This window comes from Canis lupus, chromosome 1 (genome assembly GCF_048164855.1).
Source record: "Canis lupus baileyi chromosome 1, mCanLup2.hap1, whole genome shotgun sequence".
Classification (NCBI taxonomy): domain Eukaryota; kingdom Metazoa; phylum Chordata; class Mammalia; order Carnivora; family Canidae; genus Canis; species Canis lupus.
The window spans coordinates 72,684,904-72,702,609 of NC_132838.1; the positions used below are offsets into that span (position 1 = coordinate 72,684,904).

General features: G+C 41.2%; 1 protein-coding gene across 50 annotated transcripts in view; it reads right to left on the bottom strand.

Annotated features, from left to right (window-relative positions):
- Window positions 1-17,706, bottom strand: part of AOPEP (aminopeptidase O (putative)) — a 332,941-nt gene that overhangs the window by 78,903 nt on the left and 236,332 nt on the right. The window contains exon 13 of one of the 50 annotated variants that reach the window (XM_072835171.1): window positions 15,212-17,177. The exons of the other annotated variants lie outside the window; for them this stretch is intronic. Within the exon in view, the coding sequence (XP_072691272.1) occupies window positions 17,055-17,177 (123 nt within the window). The 3' untranslated portion in view covers window positions 15,212-17,054. Of the gene's footprint in view, window positions 1-15,211; window positions 17,178-17,706 lie in introns of those variants that run through there. 50 annotated transcript variants of the gene reach the window in all.

Consider the following 17,706-nt stretch of genomic DNA (forward strand, 5'->3'; position numbering starts at 1 on the left):
AAAAAGTAAAAATAAAAATAGAAATGAGAAATAAAGATTCTTAATTCTCTTATATTAATCATGAAAATTATATTCCAAAATGGTGCTAGGAGCTGAATTTAATGTATAATGAGGGACACCTGGGTGGCTCAGTGGCATCTGCCTTTGGCTCAGGGCATGATCCCAGGGTCCTGGGGTCGAGTTCCACATTGGGCTCCCCACAGGAAGCCTGCCTGGGCCTATGTCTCTGTCTCTCTCTCTGTGTCTCTCATGAATAAATAAAATCTTTTTAAAAAATCTATAATGAAATAGTAATGCATTTCAAAATTATTGGAAAAATACATTTTTTAAAAGATTTATTTATTTGAGAGAGAGAGAGCACAAGCAGGGGGAGTGGCAGAGGGAGAAGCAGGCTCCCTGCTTGGCAGGGAGCCTGACATAGGGCTCTATCCTAGGACACCAGGATCATGACCTGTGCCAAAGGCAGACACTTAACCAACCAAGCCACCCAGACATCCCTTTTATTGGAAAACTATTAATTCTTTTTTGTTGCATTCAATATAACTTCAATACATTTCTCCTTGTACCTACTACCTAAATCTCCCTTTCTTCATGGGCTGGCCTCAATAAACTTATGGTGTGGAGAAACTGGAGGAAGACTACTTTTTAAAAATTGGAGTTCTGGGGGCGCCCGGGGGGCAAAATCAATTAAGCATCTGACTCTTGATTTTGGCTCAGGTCAAGATCTCAGGGTCGTGAGATCCAGCCCTGCATTGGGCTCTGTGCTGGGCTTGAAGTCTACTTGAGAGTCTCAATTTCTTTCTCTCCCTTACCCCCTCACCACCCTCCCCTGTCCCCAGTACACATATGCACTCTCAATCAATCAATCAATCAATCAATGGAATTTTGTAGTCAGGGATGGATACTCTAATAACTATCTTTAAGGAAGTGGTGAAAGCACTTTAAAGCTATCTTTTAAAAACAGATGTTTTCTATTTAATTATGTTTTAAAAAATGTTTCATCTAGTAGAGATGCAAGTTTTGAAAAGGAAGTTGTTTTAAGAAACTTTCTTGTCAATGCGGTTTGTAATAGTTGAAGATAATTTCAGAGGCTGAGGAAAATGCCATTGCTTGAATAAAAGCATTACTTAATCTTGTGGCTGGAGATTACTTTTAGAGAGAAAACCTTTTCCTGTTTTCTCTTTCTCCTTCTCCTCCTCCCTCTACTTCCTTCTCCTTCTTCTTCTTTGATATCGTCAGGAAGAAATTATTCCTTTCACTGGAATATGGTAGTGATATCAATTTCATATTGTTAATATGGTGTGTGCTTCTGTTTCATGATGAGCTACAATCCAAAGGAATGAGAGGCAGAAGCACGTCTTCCTAGTCACCTAGTAGGCTGAAAGAGCAGACAAGGGGAGCCCTTTAATTAGTCCAAACAGCCTCAGATGGCAAATTACACTCCCTTGGGCACAGGAGAGGAAAAACTATTTGCTTTATAAAGTCAAAAGACCTTTTCATATCAAACAATGTAGAGAGGTCCTGAAGCTCTTGTTTGTTTCAGAAGGGCTCTATAGCCAACATATATTGAGGGTAAATGAAAAAGTAAGCACCTACACAAAACTGGAAATAAAATCAAGGTTCGTTTAAGTTGCAAATAATAACAAGGAAGTAATCCTGATTAGGGTCGAAGTTCTCAAATGTCTCAAATTTTGCTCTACCATTTTAGAATATAACATTCCTTTATCATACCTTTGATTTTAGAAAAATCATAATTTCTATTATTGCCCATTTTGTGTCTGTGTTAGAATGAATGCCTAATTCTTCTTTCTCAAGAGGATACTGGCCCCGCTAAATGGACCTCTTAGTGCAATCCTTATAAAGCATGGTTTTCAAAAAAGGAAATGCTTCCCACATTTGTTCTGCAGTGAATTGGCTAAGAGGACCTCTTCTTCTCAGTCATCATAACCCTGAACTCACTGTTATTCAGGAACTTTTACAGAGCTTGCCTGAAGGAACATGATCAGTTCTTCCATTTCTAGATCCCCTCTGAGAATCTGATGAGGCATTAGCTATCAGCTTTTGGCTCCCAAGAAAACAATACATCTACAATCATGCACAGTCCCCTACTCCCTTCTCTCATACATATCAGCTGTCAGGAGGTTCACAGATTTTTCTGATTGCCCAAACCCCTGCCCTAGATGCTCTAAGATCCCCTTGGATTAGAGCAGACCACCACACGACTATGTCTTACTGGTGCTCTGTGAAATTCCTTTTATCGCATTATGTTCTGGTAAGAAGCCATCAACCTTTATTGAGGTACATTATAAGAAACAGTCCCATAAAACCCATCCCAATGTTTACCATAAGGATAGTTTCAGAGGATTGTTTATTACATTAAATAGTAATTTTCTGAGAGGACCCGCAGGAAAAGCTTCTCCCTGATATCAACATCAGGAATAGCTGCAGTCAAGCACCTGTTTTGTTTTACCTCATGAACATTGCAAATTAATCCCTTTTCCCTCTTCTAAAAAAATTCTGTGCCCCTGTATTAAACTAAGCATAGGAACTTCAGAGGGTGCATATTGTATGCTAATTTAATTCCTGGCCCCATTTTATTTTCCTACTATTATTTTCACATTGCTTCATTTTTTTACATTTTAATTTATTTTTACCATGCTGTATTTTGCTTTGGAAGCTGTCTTAACTCCATTTTGGGCAAGGAGGAGTATGAATAAATAAAATATTCTGTGTTTATTCTTTCTTTCTTTAATTTTTCTTTTTGTGGGAGAGGAGGGTCTCTGGTAAAACATTATGGCTCTAATATTTCTCTTCATTAAAAACACTCAGAAGTGAAGCACAGAAGGTAAAGTCATATACTCTATAAAGTTCAAGGAAAAGAACTATTAAAAAAAACCCACAGAAGTAAACATAATATTATACAAACATGGCACTGAACACCTATGAAAATGTTAACTGACCAAGAATTTTACATCTTTTGATATCAAGACCAGAGGAAATAGTCTCTGACCTTGGGAAGAAGAATGTAAACTGGACATACAGACAGATAAGTCATTTAACAAACGTACTGAGAGCCCCTGCAAAACCAAGCACTAGATTTTGTGAACACAGACATGAATAAGGCACCAGCCCTGTCCCCAGGACACTCGTGGGACCAGGCAGGAACCTGGCAGAGGATAAGGCATGCAGGCAGCCTGCTGGGTTTGAATCCAGACTCTGCCAGGTAGGAGTTGCATGACCTCCCTAAGCCTCCTTTCTTAGTTGTGAAGATCAAGGAACACATGCCCTGTGCTTACAAAGGGAGGCAGTTGTTACCTATCAAATTTTAGATGATGAGCTAAGAAGCAACACAATGTCACTTGAACACAAACAGTACCGAACTGCTCCATCTATCAGAGACCATGGAACCTCCAAACTAGTGAAAGAACCAGAGTGGCCAATTTTGTAAGGACTGAATGTTTCGCCAAGTGCTTTCACATGCAGACTGCATGGTTTGTTTCTCTCATAACCCCAATTTCAGGATGAAGAAACAATGTCTCATGGAATTTTCTTTTTTTTTTTAAGATTTGATTTTTAAGCAATCTCTACACCCAACATGGGGCTCAAACTCACAGCCCCAAGATTAAAAGTTGCACACTCTACCAACTGAGTCAGCCAGGTGCCCCAAATTTTCATATCTTTAGTACCTAATACTGGGTGGCCCTTAGATCTCTTGGCTGGAAATGTAGTACTCTTTCTACTCCAGCATGAGAGCTTAGAAGATATCTAGCATGACTGTTTCACTTTAAAATAGTTGCTTATTATGTGGATCAGACCAACCTCAGATCAAAACATAGCCCATAAAATATTATCCCATACCATAAAAGTCTATTGCAACAGCCATTTCAGAAGACAGATATTATACACCCCCTCCAACACCTGTATGACTGCAATTCTTTTCAGGAGCTTAACATTCATGGGCACTCTGACCTTAGAGTTTCACAGGTGAAATACAAAGTTATGTAGGGGAGGCTTTAGATCAGAGGGTCCCCTGACTGCTTATTAGTATCGCCAGGAGGGTTTATAGATCCCAATACCCAGGTGGCACTCCAGATCACTGACATTCCTATCCTGAGAGTGGGAGCCTGACTCAGTCCTTTTTAAAGCCTTCCCCACACCCACCGAACTCCCTCCTCCCCCAGTGAGTTCACCTGCTGCCAGGCCTAAGAACCACTGGTTTAGATCATTTTAATGATGACCCATCTCTAACAAGTTACTATTAAGAAATTCCAGATATGTGGGAGACATCTAAATTTCAAGGTCAATACCACAGAGGACAGCCATCTATTAAGTTCTATTTCAACAAGTCTCTGGGTAAGCAGCAGACACAATGCAGGGCAGGATGGGCTGCTGGCCTGACCCAGGGTAGCAATGCCTAGAGCTTACACTTAAGGGCCAACTTCCAGGCAAGATGAGTTAAGTCCACATACGTGCACACACATGCACACACAAAAGAACTAAAAAGAAGTGGAAGATCTCAACACTAACCAGAAGGGAGGCAAGAATGAATTGATATTTGACTTCTTAAGAGTTTTTTCCAGGTTCATGGGTAATATAGTTCTGGATCTTGAGTAAAAAAAGCATAGATCCTTGTCTTTTGGGGAACCCGGAAAGCTGTATATATGGGATGAATTCCCATTCATCTTCTGTAAACAATGTTCTAATTATATCAATGACTGCCATCTATTCCCTAGAAACAAAGATTTTGCATTGGAAGGCTGCCAGCCACAATTAGGGGACACCGTGTACCGATGGAAAAGACCCTTTGTTATGTGCAAAAGCTACTATTCCACATAGGAAGCAACCCAGGTTGATCTTGGTGTTGGGCACCATGCTCTGATCAAACGGATTTCCTTATTTAGAAATTACATTGATGCTATAGGAAAACTACTCTGGCAAAATGCCTTACAAAAGATATTAGTTACTAGTTATTTAAAAGCACAAACATTTATGTTAACATTTCAGTAGCTTGAAAAGCAAACATGTCCCTTTGGTTATCCCCTAAGATGGAATGGGTAGGGTATCTGTAAGTATATGCACAAGGAGCGCCTCGTGCTTCCTGGTGTCTTCAAAGGAAGCTGTACCTTGTGAGTCTGGGGTCCCACCATACCTAATTCTTTTTCTGGCAGGTCTATTTTTAAAAACATTGGCACTCAGATTGGCTTGACTGTCATCTGGCCTCCCAAGAGAACCCTCTATTCAGAAGTAAGAAAACACACAGAGTAAGGAAAGTAAAATCCATCACAACTGGGAAGTGGGGTGGCTGTCCCAAATATAAACAATATATGAGAAAGAGCTAATTTCCAGAATGTTTGTTCACCAAACATTTAGCTCCATATAAGAGGTGTTCCAGGACAACAACGGGAAGGGCCGGAATTAATTGGTTGCTAATCTCTTCACTTTTTGTAGGATGTTTCCTCCAGCAGTGGATTAAATCAATGTTTAATGCTACACAGGCCCAGCTGTGTCCATATTAGGAAAGCCCAAGCTCACATCTCTTTCTCTGTGAAAAAAGGATCCGTCCTCCCTCCTTTTGCTCTGCTTCCACCCCCTGCGTGTGTAGGTGGGAGAGTAGGAGCCAGGGAATGTGAACTTGATCCAGCATTGATCAGCCAAGCAGCAAACTCTCATTGTTCTTTAGATACCAAACATAACTTCTCTCTACTAGGGATAAACCCAGCCATTCTGCATACAACACGGCTTTTGTGCTCAGTAGTATGAGAGATGAAAAAGAACCACAAAGAACATTAAAGCTTTATTAGACTCATCATAAACACCTAATATGTAGACTTTGAATCTACCCAGTGAATTTATATTCATATTAATATTAGGCATGTTAGACTCTCTTAAACTAAACAATTTCCAGCCATTTCCATTTTATAATTATGGATTTCAATTTATAACAGAAATACTGCAGTCTACTTTAGCTTTGCTTTCTATTTGAGCATTTCTTATCTCACTGCCTTGCTCTCTGAGGTTCAAGGGCATTGGAAATCATGCTAATGTACAACTAAATACATTGTTGTTGTTGTTAAGTGCTGTCCTATGAAATGTGGTTTAACAGTCTCTTTACAAAGCCATATGTAATGAGAAATACACAGTTCAGAACTTAGAACTAGGCAACCTCCATCCTTACCAGCTAGAAGTTGTGTAACTTTGAGCATGTCACAGAACCTTTCTGGGCCTATAAAAAGGGAGATTACACTATCTGTCTCACAGAGTGGTGCTGGGGGATGAAATGGGATGGCACATAAACCAAGAGAACACAAAGTTGACCAGCAGATGCTAATTCCCTTCCTCTTTCCCCCCAGAAACAAAAGCCTGTCTGGAACTTTGAACCTAAGTCAATTTTCAAAGGTCTCAAATAACTGAGTTGTGACATCATAATAAAAAGCCTCATCTGACCGTCACATAGACGTGATGCCAATGATAGAACCCACGGTGATACAGCATGGTTGAGCTACTACAGATGAGTGCCTGTCTCTTTCCAAAGGACTGGTGGACACAAGAAAGCAAGTTCTCTTTCTCATATGCCTTATTATAAAGATCATTCTGTTTCTGGTCCCATCCCATTCAAAAACAATAAGCCCACTGTTATTCTAAGAATATCAAAAATGAAATTTGATATTTCTACATCGTTCTCTAAAGTACCAACATGACAGGTGCTTGACACAAAAACATCTAAAATCCTAATAGTAGCTACAGGCAGTTAAAACCAATATAATAATTAAGAAGAAAGAAGGATTAAATTCACAAATAAAATTCTAAACAGAGCTACCCAGATATATATTCTTAGATTTACCCACTTACAGTTTAATTCACTAGAAGTATTTATACAAAACCCAGGCAGACATCCCTCAGTTACAAAACCAAGGATAGTGACAGAGAAACACAATTTGAAGAGGAGAGACTCAGTGAGATCTCCAGAGAAGCCAACCTGGCAATAAATATAACCAAGAAGAATCTTAAAGAGAATGTAGCTCTGGTTGGCCACATGGAATATGAGAAGTGGCGGCACGCAAAACTGAAGAAAAAGGAAGAGCATACAGAAAAGAGGAGATGAAGCCTCTGGAGGGTAGGCCAGAGGAGCTGCCGGATGTGGAGAGCGACCTCTCCCCATAGAAATGGGCCATGGGGGTGAAGGCATTCTCTCCAATCCAATCCTAAGATCACTTGTTGCCCTGGAGTCTTACCCCCAAGTCTGATGTATTGAGTCTGGCCTCCCTTCCATGCATTTCATGCCAATAAAGTTGCTGAAATTAAAAAGTGAATTGTAGAGCTTTGGGGCATAAATAATGTCCTATTGGAAGGTCAAGGCTAATAACAACCAGGATGCCCTTAATGCTCTTTAAGAAAAACCATCTGATCTATGTAGCCCTCGATGTGCTTTGAAATTCCCTTTGCCTACAAAGGAAAATATTTTTAGCATGTCAGTTTATAGCAGAAATACTGCAGTCTACTTTAGCTTTGCTTTCTATTTGAGCATTTCTTAATGCTCAAACACATAAATGCACTGAAAATATAATTTTAGGAAAGCATCTGGGTTTGATCATTTCTTGTTATACCTCAACGCCAGATAGGTTCTACTTTCTCAATATAAGGAACATGGCAACTCTCAGCCACAAGCTCTACAGCGATCACTGTAGCAATTTCTCATAAACATTTCATTTATTAGCTCTGCTTGGTTTTATTTTTTAAAGTGGCAAACAATCTACAGATTGAAATATAAAAGCAGAATAAAAAAATGAGGTGCTGCTTCTGGAGCATTTGGCCTCAATGTCTTCTCTTCCTAGAAGTCACCAGACATTTTTTTCCACAAGGTCATCTGGACAAGAGACATAAATGAGTGCTTATTTTTATGTCCCAAAATGTAGCCTAGAAATAATAGTTGCCACTGTCCAAAGTCAAACTCTCCTGCTGCAGCTTTTATTGATCTGCAGGCATTTTAAGATGTTGACAACCCAAGCAAAAATTTTTTCATCTCCTGCTAGTCAAACAGGTTTGCAATAGAAGCAAATGCCTATTTTTCAATGATCAACCAGCCTAATGCCCTTGTAAATTGATTATTACCTGTGATTTCTCCCAATAATCTTTTATTTTTTAATTTTTTAAAAAAATTTATTTATGATAGTCACACACACACACACAGAGAGAGAGAGAGAGAGAGAGGCAGAGACACAGGCAGAGGGAGAAGCAGGCTCCATGCACCGGGAGCCTGACGTGGGATTCGATCCCGGGTCTCCAGGATCGCGCCCTGGGCCAAAGGCAGGCGCCAAACCGCTGCACCACCCAGGGATCCCCCAATAATCTTTTAAATGGACATTTTCCAGCTGACAAGAAAAGAAATGCACAGACAAGGTTTCTTGACAGCTACCTTTGTAAAACACCTCTCGGGAGGAAAGTTTCTAGTCTCTGGGCAATTCAACAGATTCCCAGGTTGGAAAGGGAGACACTTGGAGGAAAAGTAAATCCTGACATTCCTCCTCTCAGAGAGACCAGGCTCACCTAGAGCTCACACTTCAGCAGGTACTGGGCATGGCATGTAGTGACATGAGGCAAAAAAGCGGCTCTGGCCTTCACCCAGGCCAGCCCCGACTTACTCCTCAAAGAAGCAGTGAGGGTTGAGAGAAGGCAAATGGCTCACCCGAGGCCACACAGCTTAGTGGTGCAGGGCTGCTTCCAAGGCTACACCTAATGTATCAGTTGCCTCCTTCATCCAATATGGGATTAAGTTTGCAGAACAAAATTTCACTACAGCATCCTCTGTGAAAACAGCATATTGGATACAACACAACTTACTCTCCTTTCCCACACAACCTCACTCCTGCTCTCTAACCTCAAAACAATGCAGCCTTGCATTTTATGCATCAAACTGTCTGGACCCGGGGACACCTGGATGGCTCAGTAGGTTAAGCTTCTGCCTTCAGCTCTGGTCATGATCCCAGCATCCTGGGATCCAGCCCCACAACTGGCTCCTTGCTTGGCAGGGAGTCTGCTTCTCCCTCTCCCTCTGCCTGCAGCTCCCCCCACTTATGCTCTCTCTCTCTCTCTCTCTCTCTCTCTCTCTCTCTCTCTCTCTGTGTCAAATAAATAAGTAAAGTCTTCTAAAAAAATTTGTCTGGACCTTACTTAGGTATGGCAGTGGCAGTTGTAAACAGACAGGATCAGAAAAGTAGAAACACTAAGCTTGTAAAGGCCCAAGCCAAAGGATGAGCTGAACACAGCTACTGCCAAGCACCAACAAATCACAGACAACTGCCATACAAAGATATGCATGTGACATGCACACTGTCCTATTTTAAACACACATATGTATTTGAGCAGTTTGACAATTCCTGACTGTCATCCTGATGTGCATGCTGGTGATACGCTTGCTGGTGGGCCACCTCTGGGCTGTGTCCTGGAAGCCTTGGGTCAGTGGAGAGGAGAAAATGAGGGCAAAAGCCAGTGACTCTAGCTGGAATTGGCTTTTGAATGCAAATAAGATAAAGGATACATCCCTAAAATGCTTTAGAAGGTACATAAAGACACTTCTTTGTTCGACCCATTGCTTTTTCTCATTTGTTGTTTTGGTGACCTGATATTATCTAATTTAATTTCCATCTCAAGGGAGGAATAGCTATGCCTTTCTAAAAGCAAAGACCTCAACTATCTCTGCATACACTCATATTCATTCACACCAAAAAAGATACCAACTCTGCAATGCAGTAAAGCCCAGAATTTCCTATGCAAAATATTCAGATAAGCAGGGCTACTACCATTTAGAGATAGCCACATGGAAGGATGTACACACCATGACCCATATTTATGAAAGGCCCTGGAAAATGAGGTTCATAGTACTGCATGCACAAAGCACATTTTTCCCACTAAAGAATAGACAAGAACAGATCCAGGAAAAAGAGCAGTCATTAATTACATTAAAAATCATCACTGCTCAGAGCTCCCTGCTGTATTCATTTATTATATCTTCATAGGTCTTGTAAAAATGAAGGCAAGGATGGATTCAAGCTGATTTGGATTAAAAGCAACTTTGCTAAAAACACAAAACACCTTAACTGGAGGGACAGAGGGCTGAGGTTCCTAGATCCTGAGGTTTGGCTCTGCCACTAACTGGGGCTACCAGCTTGGGGAGATCAGGCCACCAGTCCCTAGGGTGCAGCTCCCCCATGGGAGAGAAAATGAAGTCCTCACCAAGACTTGCTCCTGCCTAGGATTCTAAAGCAGACACCAGAAAAGACTAATATTTAACCATGAATCAATAGGGGCCACACCCAAGAATGATATACCATGCACATAGTAAATATATACCTATTTTGTACGACATAATGGCTCTCCACAAGAGAGAAGGAAAAAAAAGCCCCATGTTCTAAAATCAGCCCAGTGTTCCTAATAGCTTTCCCTGTCAGCAGGTGTTCTGGCGGCAGGTGCTGGCGGAAGTCCCTGGGTGCATGGTGAAGGGCCGCCGTCAGAGCTGCTTCCCAGAGGCATGGGATGCAGAGCTGAACATCCATACATGCAACAATGCTGTACAATGTCCAAGCACCCAGCGGCCCTGTGTGTGTGTGTGTGTGTGTTTGTGCACCTATGCGCACAACTCAGTGCACTGCTGGGTCTCAGGGCTTTCCCTAGGTATAGGACGTGCATAATGCATGCAAGTATAGAATAATCTGCCTTTGAGGAAAAGTCTACCAGAATATGTCTTCAGGCTAAAAAAATAGAGAATAGGGCAGTTCTTAAAAAGGAAAATCAGATGTTTGTCTATCGACGTCTAAGTCTTTGTCCTAATTCTTTGAGAAATTCAAAAATCTCTATGAAAAAGATAAAGCACCATTACAACAAGATCCTGTTAAATGGTATCACTCTTGGCAATTGCTATAATGTCCTTACTTAAGTGAATCTCTCTTGTGGGTGCACAACATGTATGAACCTGAAAAACAGGGACCTCCCAAATATCCAAATGTGGCTCCCCAGACTTTACACCTTGAGGAAAATTAAACTGGCTCCCTTACACATGAGCTCACTGACCTGTGGCCCAGTGGGTTCAGAATTTTTATTTTTATTTTTTTATTTTTTTTATTTATTTATGATAGTCACAGAGAGAGAGAGAGAGAGAGAGAGAGAGAGAGAGGCAGAGACATAGGCAGAGGGAGAAGCAGGCTCCATGCACCGGGAGCCAGATGTGGGATTCGATCCCGGGTCTCCAGGATCGCGCCCTGGGCCAAAGGCAGGCGCTAAACCGCTGCGCCACCCAGGGATCCCGAGAATTTTTATTTTTAAAGAAACAAGTTCCCATATGCTCTTTATCACCTGAGAGAGCCATTCCCATACACCTCCTCTGAGCTCACTGTAAAAATAGGTGTTCAATCTGAGATCCTAAAGGATGTAGGCCTCAGTTTGGGTCAATATCCTGGGTGTTATCCCTCATCACTTAGCAGGATTCAGGCATGGCATCTGTATTACATGAATTGTATTACAGCTTGTTTCACATGGCTGCCTACGTATTTCTCAGGGGGCTCCTGTAGATATTCCTCAGCCCATTGCATGTGCTTTCTAGGAAGACACCACCGGCCATCCAGATACTTAATGATGCTTTTTAAATGTATCCATGTAAGTGAACAGCTCCTGGACCTGAAAGTTCAAAGTTGAAAACCAAAGGGCCAAAGTCTATCTCACCATTCTTTACTCCCTGAGACTCCTTAGTACCTAAATGGAAGGGAGAGGCTTGGCTTTTCATCCCAGAGTCATCCTTCCAGCTAGGCTGCTGGTCTACCTGCCCAGGGCTCTAACTGCTACTCAAGTATTAGCAACCTTTTGGCCCCTGGTGGCCCTCTGTGGCTCTTGGATCTTGTGGGAATCCTCCAGCATCACATCCAAGTTCCTGCGTGGTCTGGCGGTGTCCTGCCTTACTAATCAATGCCCTTTGCAGATCCTGCTCTCCATGCAAAGCAGGCAACAATATGCTTGTTCCTAACAAGCCTGTTCTTCCAAGGGGAAAGATCACTATTCCAAATATTGGTCACATGCATTCACCTGATCACTTAAAAAAAAAGATACACTGGCCCTTCTATTATCAGGGGGCAGATGACTTTGGTTAGAGTGTGGCAGAGGCTGGGGCTGGGGAGGGAGCAGGGAGTGATAGTGAGGCTGGCTGGGAAGGCACTTCCCCCCAGCTCTCCCACCAGGAAGCTGCTTCCATTCCTCTGGCCCTGGGGCAACACCCACTTAATCATGCTTATGACAAAAGTGTGTGGCTCACCCACCACTACCCTCCCACCCCGCCCCAATCACTGAGATCTGATTCTACCCACTCCTGCTCAAACGTGCATACTCAGTTTTCCACCACTAGATGCTGGTTCTGGCTCTTGGCCTGCCTGACATGGCCCTGTCCCCTGTATGTCCTTCGAGATTGGTTTTAAATGGCACTTCAAGCCTTCCTGCTTCCACAGTGAGAAAAGACCTGTTTCTTCCAAATGCTAAAAGTTGAGTTCATTTTTCACAAGTTGCTGCTTTCTGCCTTAGGTCAGTTACTTGTGTATCTATTTCCCTACTTATTAAGCATCTTGAGGGCAAAGCCTGTGTTCTCTCATCTTTGAGTCATCCACAGTCCCTCATAAAGGATAGATGTACCAGTTATGTTCGTGGGAAGAAGGAAGAGACAGGGAGGGAAGGCGCTGGATGAGGAGGTATGATTTCAGATCCTGGAAGCTTCCTCTTGCAAATCTCATCCATCTGGTCTGGGATGCCTGGCAGTTCTGTGGAAGCCTTAGCTCTGACACAGTTACAAAGGAAATCTTCAATTCACGTTTAATCCTTATTATTCATTTGGAGTCTCATCTTAGACTATTGTGAATGAGATTCAAATTCTTTCTGGAAACTAGGTTTTAAAAGAGAGAGAAAAGGAAGGAAGGGCACAGACCTTTCATTGGGGCACTAAAGGAAAACATCTCCTGCTTCATCATGGTACCTTATGCTTTGAAGAGGTCAGTACGTTTAGTGTCAGATCAGATACCCCCAATAATACACAATGCCCAGCACAGACCTTCAGTCACTTCGTACTCTCCAGAATAGACCCTTCCTTTCCACATTCTGCCTCTCTCATTCCACAGGACAGAATGTCATTTGGGACCCCCCAAAAAATAGACCCCAAAAATTTTCATCCATAGGGGAATAAAATATAATGAGGTTGACCTGAGTGATTTTTATTGGCCATTTTGAATGGATTCACAAGAAATGTGGAACTAATCAGGGAAGTATTGGGAATAAACATTGTTATGGGCTGAATTTTTCCCCCAAAATTAACATGTTGAGGTCCTAACCCCTAATAACTCAGAATGTGATTGTATTGGTGATAGGGCTTTTAAAAAGGTGATTAAAGTAAAATGAGATCACATTAGTGGGCTCCAATCTAATCTAACTGGGAAGAGAAGAGAAGGACAGAGATGTCTACGCACACAGGGGAGAGACCATGTGAGGACACAGTGAGAAGGTGGCTATCTGCGAGCCCAGCAGAGAGGCCTCAGGAGAAGCCCACCTTGCCCATACCTTGATCTTGGACTTCTAGCCTTCAGAACCGAGATCATAAACGTGTGTTGCAAAATCCCACCTGGTCTGTGGGATTTTGTTGACAAAATATGAGCTAACATGAAGGTACAAATGCCAAAAATAAAAGAAATCAGGCTACAGATGAAAGGACCTTAATAAATTCTTTCCCTGTCTCCTGTGACTTCAGAGCAGTGTATCACTTTGAGGGGTTTGAGGGAAGGGCCAGGCTCTTCGATGAACTGTGGTGATTCACTGACATTATGGGCCCTGCCCCAATTGAAACCAGAGAATCTAGTCAACATATCTCTAAGGCCCCCTGAAAAGGTGTTTAGTCACTTAGAAAATGTGAGCAGAACCACTGGACAAAAATGACAGCAAAATTATTAGGAGTCTAAAAAGCAAACCACATTATAGCAACTGCTACTGCTGATAAAAAAGAACCAAGGATTTCACAGCACATATAATTTGAAAAATATAATTTCCCTGGATTTTGCAAAATAACCAGTCTCAGTTTTCTTGAATGAACACTAAATGCAGAATTCCTATAGACACCACTGAGACTGATTGTCCCCAATGGGCCTTAAAGTTATGTTGATGTGATTACATAAACTGTGCAAAAAGAAACTTACAAGTTATTCTCCTAATAAACAACTGGCTTTCTCGGTGCTAAAAGCATCCCATCTTATCAAATTTCAATTCTGTGGCCTCAGCATTTTCCCTACAAGACTTAAGTTTTCCATCATTTGTTTGCATCACCTTTAGCTGCTTGCAGGTGTTTGCTTGAAAAGGAGTGGCATTTTCCAAGATATCACAATAACCACTGTTCTAACTTCTGGGATGCAGGAGCCAGTCTGGGAGCTTGAACTGCTTCCTGCCTATTTCCGAGACCCTTGATGTGATCAGCTATTACTCATCTTCTCTATCCTCATCAATGCCACTGGTGCCCATGACTTTGCCATTTCACATCTGCTGAGCACTTCCCCCAGAGCAGATGGAGCCACAGAAGGGCCGTGAGGTTCACTGGCGTCAGCATGCTACTTGTTAGTACCTCGGGAAACAGGTTGCCTGGGAGTTGAAATTAAGAGCTGAAGTAAGGCTGATAATTAGTTCATGCCCTTCTGGATGCCCACTGTGAATAAGCACTCCCATCCATGGATTATAATCATTTGTGCTGTCACAGCAGATTGAAGGTCATCTATGGACTGGCCAAGGTCTATCTTTATCCATACATTTGACAAAAATACAGATGATTTCAATTACATTTATTTGGTGAAGGATTTTAAGGCATCATGCACTCAGATTTTAATTCGATAATAGTTTTTTGTATTTTTTTTAATATTTTCTTTATTCATGAGAAATATATAGAGAGAGGCACACAGGCAGAGGGAGAAGCAGGCTGTGGGGAACCCAAAGTAGGACTCGATCCCAGGATGCAGGGATCATGCCCTGAGCCAAAGGCAGGTGCTCAATAAGTGACCCACCCACGCAGCCCTCAACTAACAGTTTTAGAGTGGCACTGTTCACTAAGAATATAAGCAAAGCCTCATTTATCATTTAAAATTTCCTAGTTGCCACACTTAAAAAGTAAGATGCAAGTGCTAAAATTAATTTTAATAATATATTTTATTGGGTGTATATATATATTGGGTTATGATATAGCCAAAATAGTATCATTTTGATATGTAACCAATATTTTAAAACCATTGAAGAGATATTTTATGTTCTTTTTTTGTAGTAAATCTTCTAAATCTGATATATTTTCATTGTCTACCTCAAGTACTAAATTTCAACCAGAAATGCTTGGTCTGTATATAGATTTCATAAAATTTACAGTGAAAAATAGTAGATTCATTCATATATCCAAAGTTGTTCCAAACAAAAATTGAATTATTAGGTCTTAAACTTAGATTCAGTTAGATTAAAAATTCAGCTCTTCAATGCACTAGATATTTTTCAAGGGCTCAGTAATTATGTGTGTCCAGTGGCTGCCATATTGGACAGTGAGACCTGAGCACCTACTATGCGTATCACAGCAGGTTAAGACAAGGATGAGTCAGACAGAGCCCTTATTTCCCCTGGCTGGGAAAGCCTATGTAAGAGACAGATACACAAACAGCAACAACGTAAAGCAGGTTAAATAGACAGGAAAGCTTCCAAGGAGGAAAGGGAATGCACAGAGGAAGGACCATGGCAAAGACACAAACATTTAGAGATTGTTAATTATGGTTGAGCATATGCCTAGGAGGATAGAAATTAAAGTTTAAAAAGACAGCCTGGGACAGTTCTGGTGATAGCTTCAAATAGCAAGCCAAAGAGTTTGTTCTTAATCCACAGTTAATGGGGAATAGGTTTCTAGTGAAGATGAATCTTTTGGAAAGATCCACTTAGTGCTGATGCGGATGGCTTGGTGGCTAAAAAACCAATTAGCTTCTGAACCAGTCCAAGCAAAATATAATGAAAAAAATGAGGGAGGCACTAGGTAAGGAAAGAAAATTTGTAATTTAATAAATATGTACATAAGGATACCAGGACTTGGCAATGTGACCAGGAACTCAAAGAAAAAGAGGAATCAGAGAATTCTATAGCAACTAACATAAAGAAGTGAAGATGAAAGGCTGGATGGGAAAAGTTATTTTCTAATGTATCTGCATACAAATGTTTTAAAAGGAGTCGGAAAAAAAAAGGAGTCGGAATATATGTGCACAAGGGCTGTGGAGGGGGTGGGAGGAGACCTTTGGGCAGACATGAAGTCAATATCTATTTATAGAACAGTCAAATTAGCAGAATGGGCAACTTTCTTAGAAATAATGTATACCATGGTGGGGGGCTGCAAGGAGGGAATCTGAGTAAATTATATTACAGTACTATTTGTTAGAAAGCTAGGCAGCTGTTAAAAATTACTGCTCTTAAATTATATCAAAGGATATGGAAAGCTGCTTAAGATACACTTTTAAATGAGAACTTGCAGCTTGGATAATAAGATTCCAATTTTATTTAAAAAGGATTTATACCTAAGTTCTGTATAGCATGGAAAACGTGTAGAAGGACCCATGCCATGTTATCTCTGCGGAGAAAGAATGAAGGGGCCACGGCTTTTACTTTTTATATTTTGCTCTTGCTTGAAATTGCTATAGAGGGCACATTATTTGAATTTTGAAAAGGGAGACAAAGGAAAGGGTAAACTATGTATTCATATACCCAGAAAAATGACTGAAAGGATTTATATCAAAAAATTATCTGAGTCAAAAAAAATATGAGTCATTTTAATTTTCTTATTACACACTTTTTTGGATTATAAAATAAATATGTAATACCTCTACAATCAGAAAAAAGTCATAAAAGGAAATAATCTATAATACGGATGGTACAGTCAATTTTAAATCTGTTTGCAAAGCCACAGGTTACAGGGCTGGGTGTTCTTTAAAGAGGTTTGGATCCAATTTCTTTTACTTCTTTGGGGCTCATGCTTACTTTTATTGCTGCTGAAGTGATTTCCACATTTTTTTTAATGATTTCCATTCAGTGTGGCCAAAAAGGAAAATCGGGGCCAACCACACGGCGAGCCTTCCTGAGAGGAGACAAAAAGCCTCTGTAACCTGTGGAATGAAAATTTTACCAGGAGAACGTGACTCTTTTGTCATGAATGACTTCAATTGCTGGTGGACAGAAATTTTTAAAGAGAACAAAGAGCATGGAAGCGATTTCAGTGCTCTTGTTGTCAATCCCCGCCAAGCACGCTAGTAACTTTATATTATAATGATGGCAACAAAGAACAAGGTATCCCATTCACCACCAGGCTGCTGCACCCAGAGGGTCCCAGGCCTTCGCAGGGCCTTTCACTGAAGTGGAACGGAGAAGGAACTCTCAAGGAGTGCCCAAAGGACTGTGAGCAAGTAAATCATCATCAACCATGTAAATAATGGCAGAGAATGGGTACGGAGATGAAAAGGTGCCTTCTGATCATTCACCAATGGAAATATGTGTACTAAATCAGGGTGCTTTCTGTCTGACATGGTTGTTTTTACTGAACAGTTAAGCGCCCAAGGAAATACCAGTTGGGTCTTAAAGACAATTTATAGCTAGGCTGGCCTCATTGCACCTGGCTGTGTTTTGACAGCAGGTTTC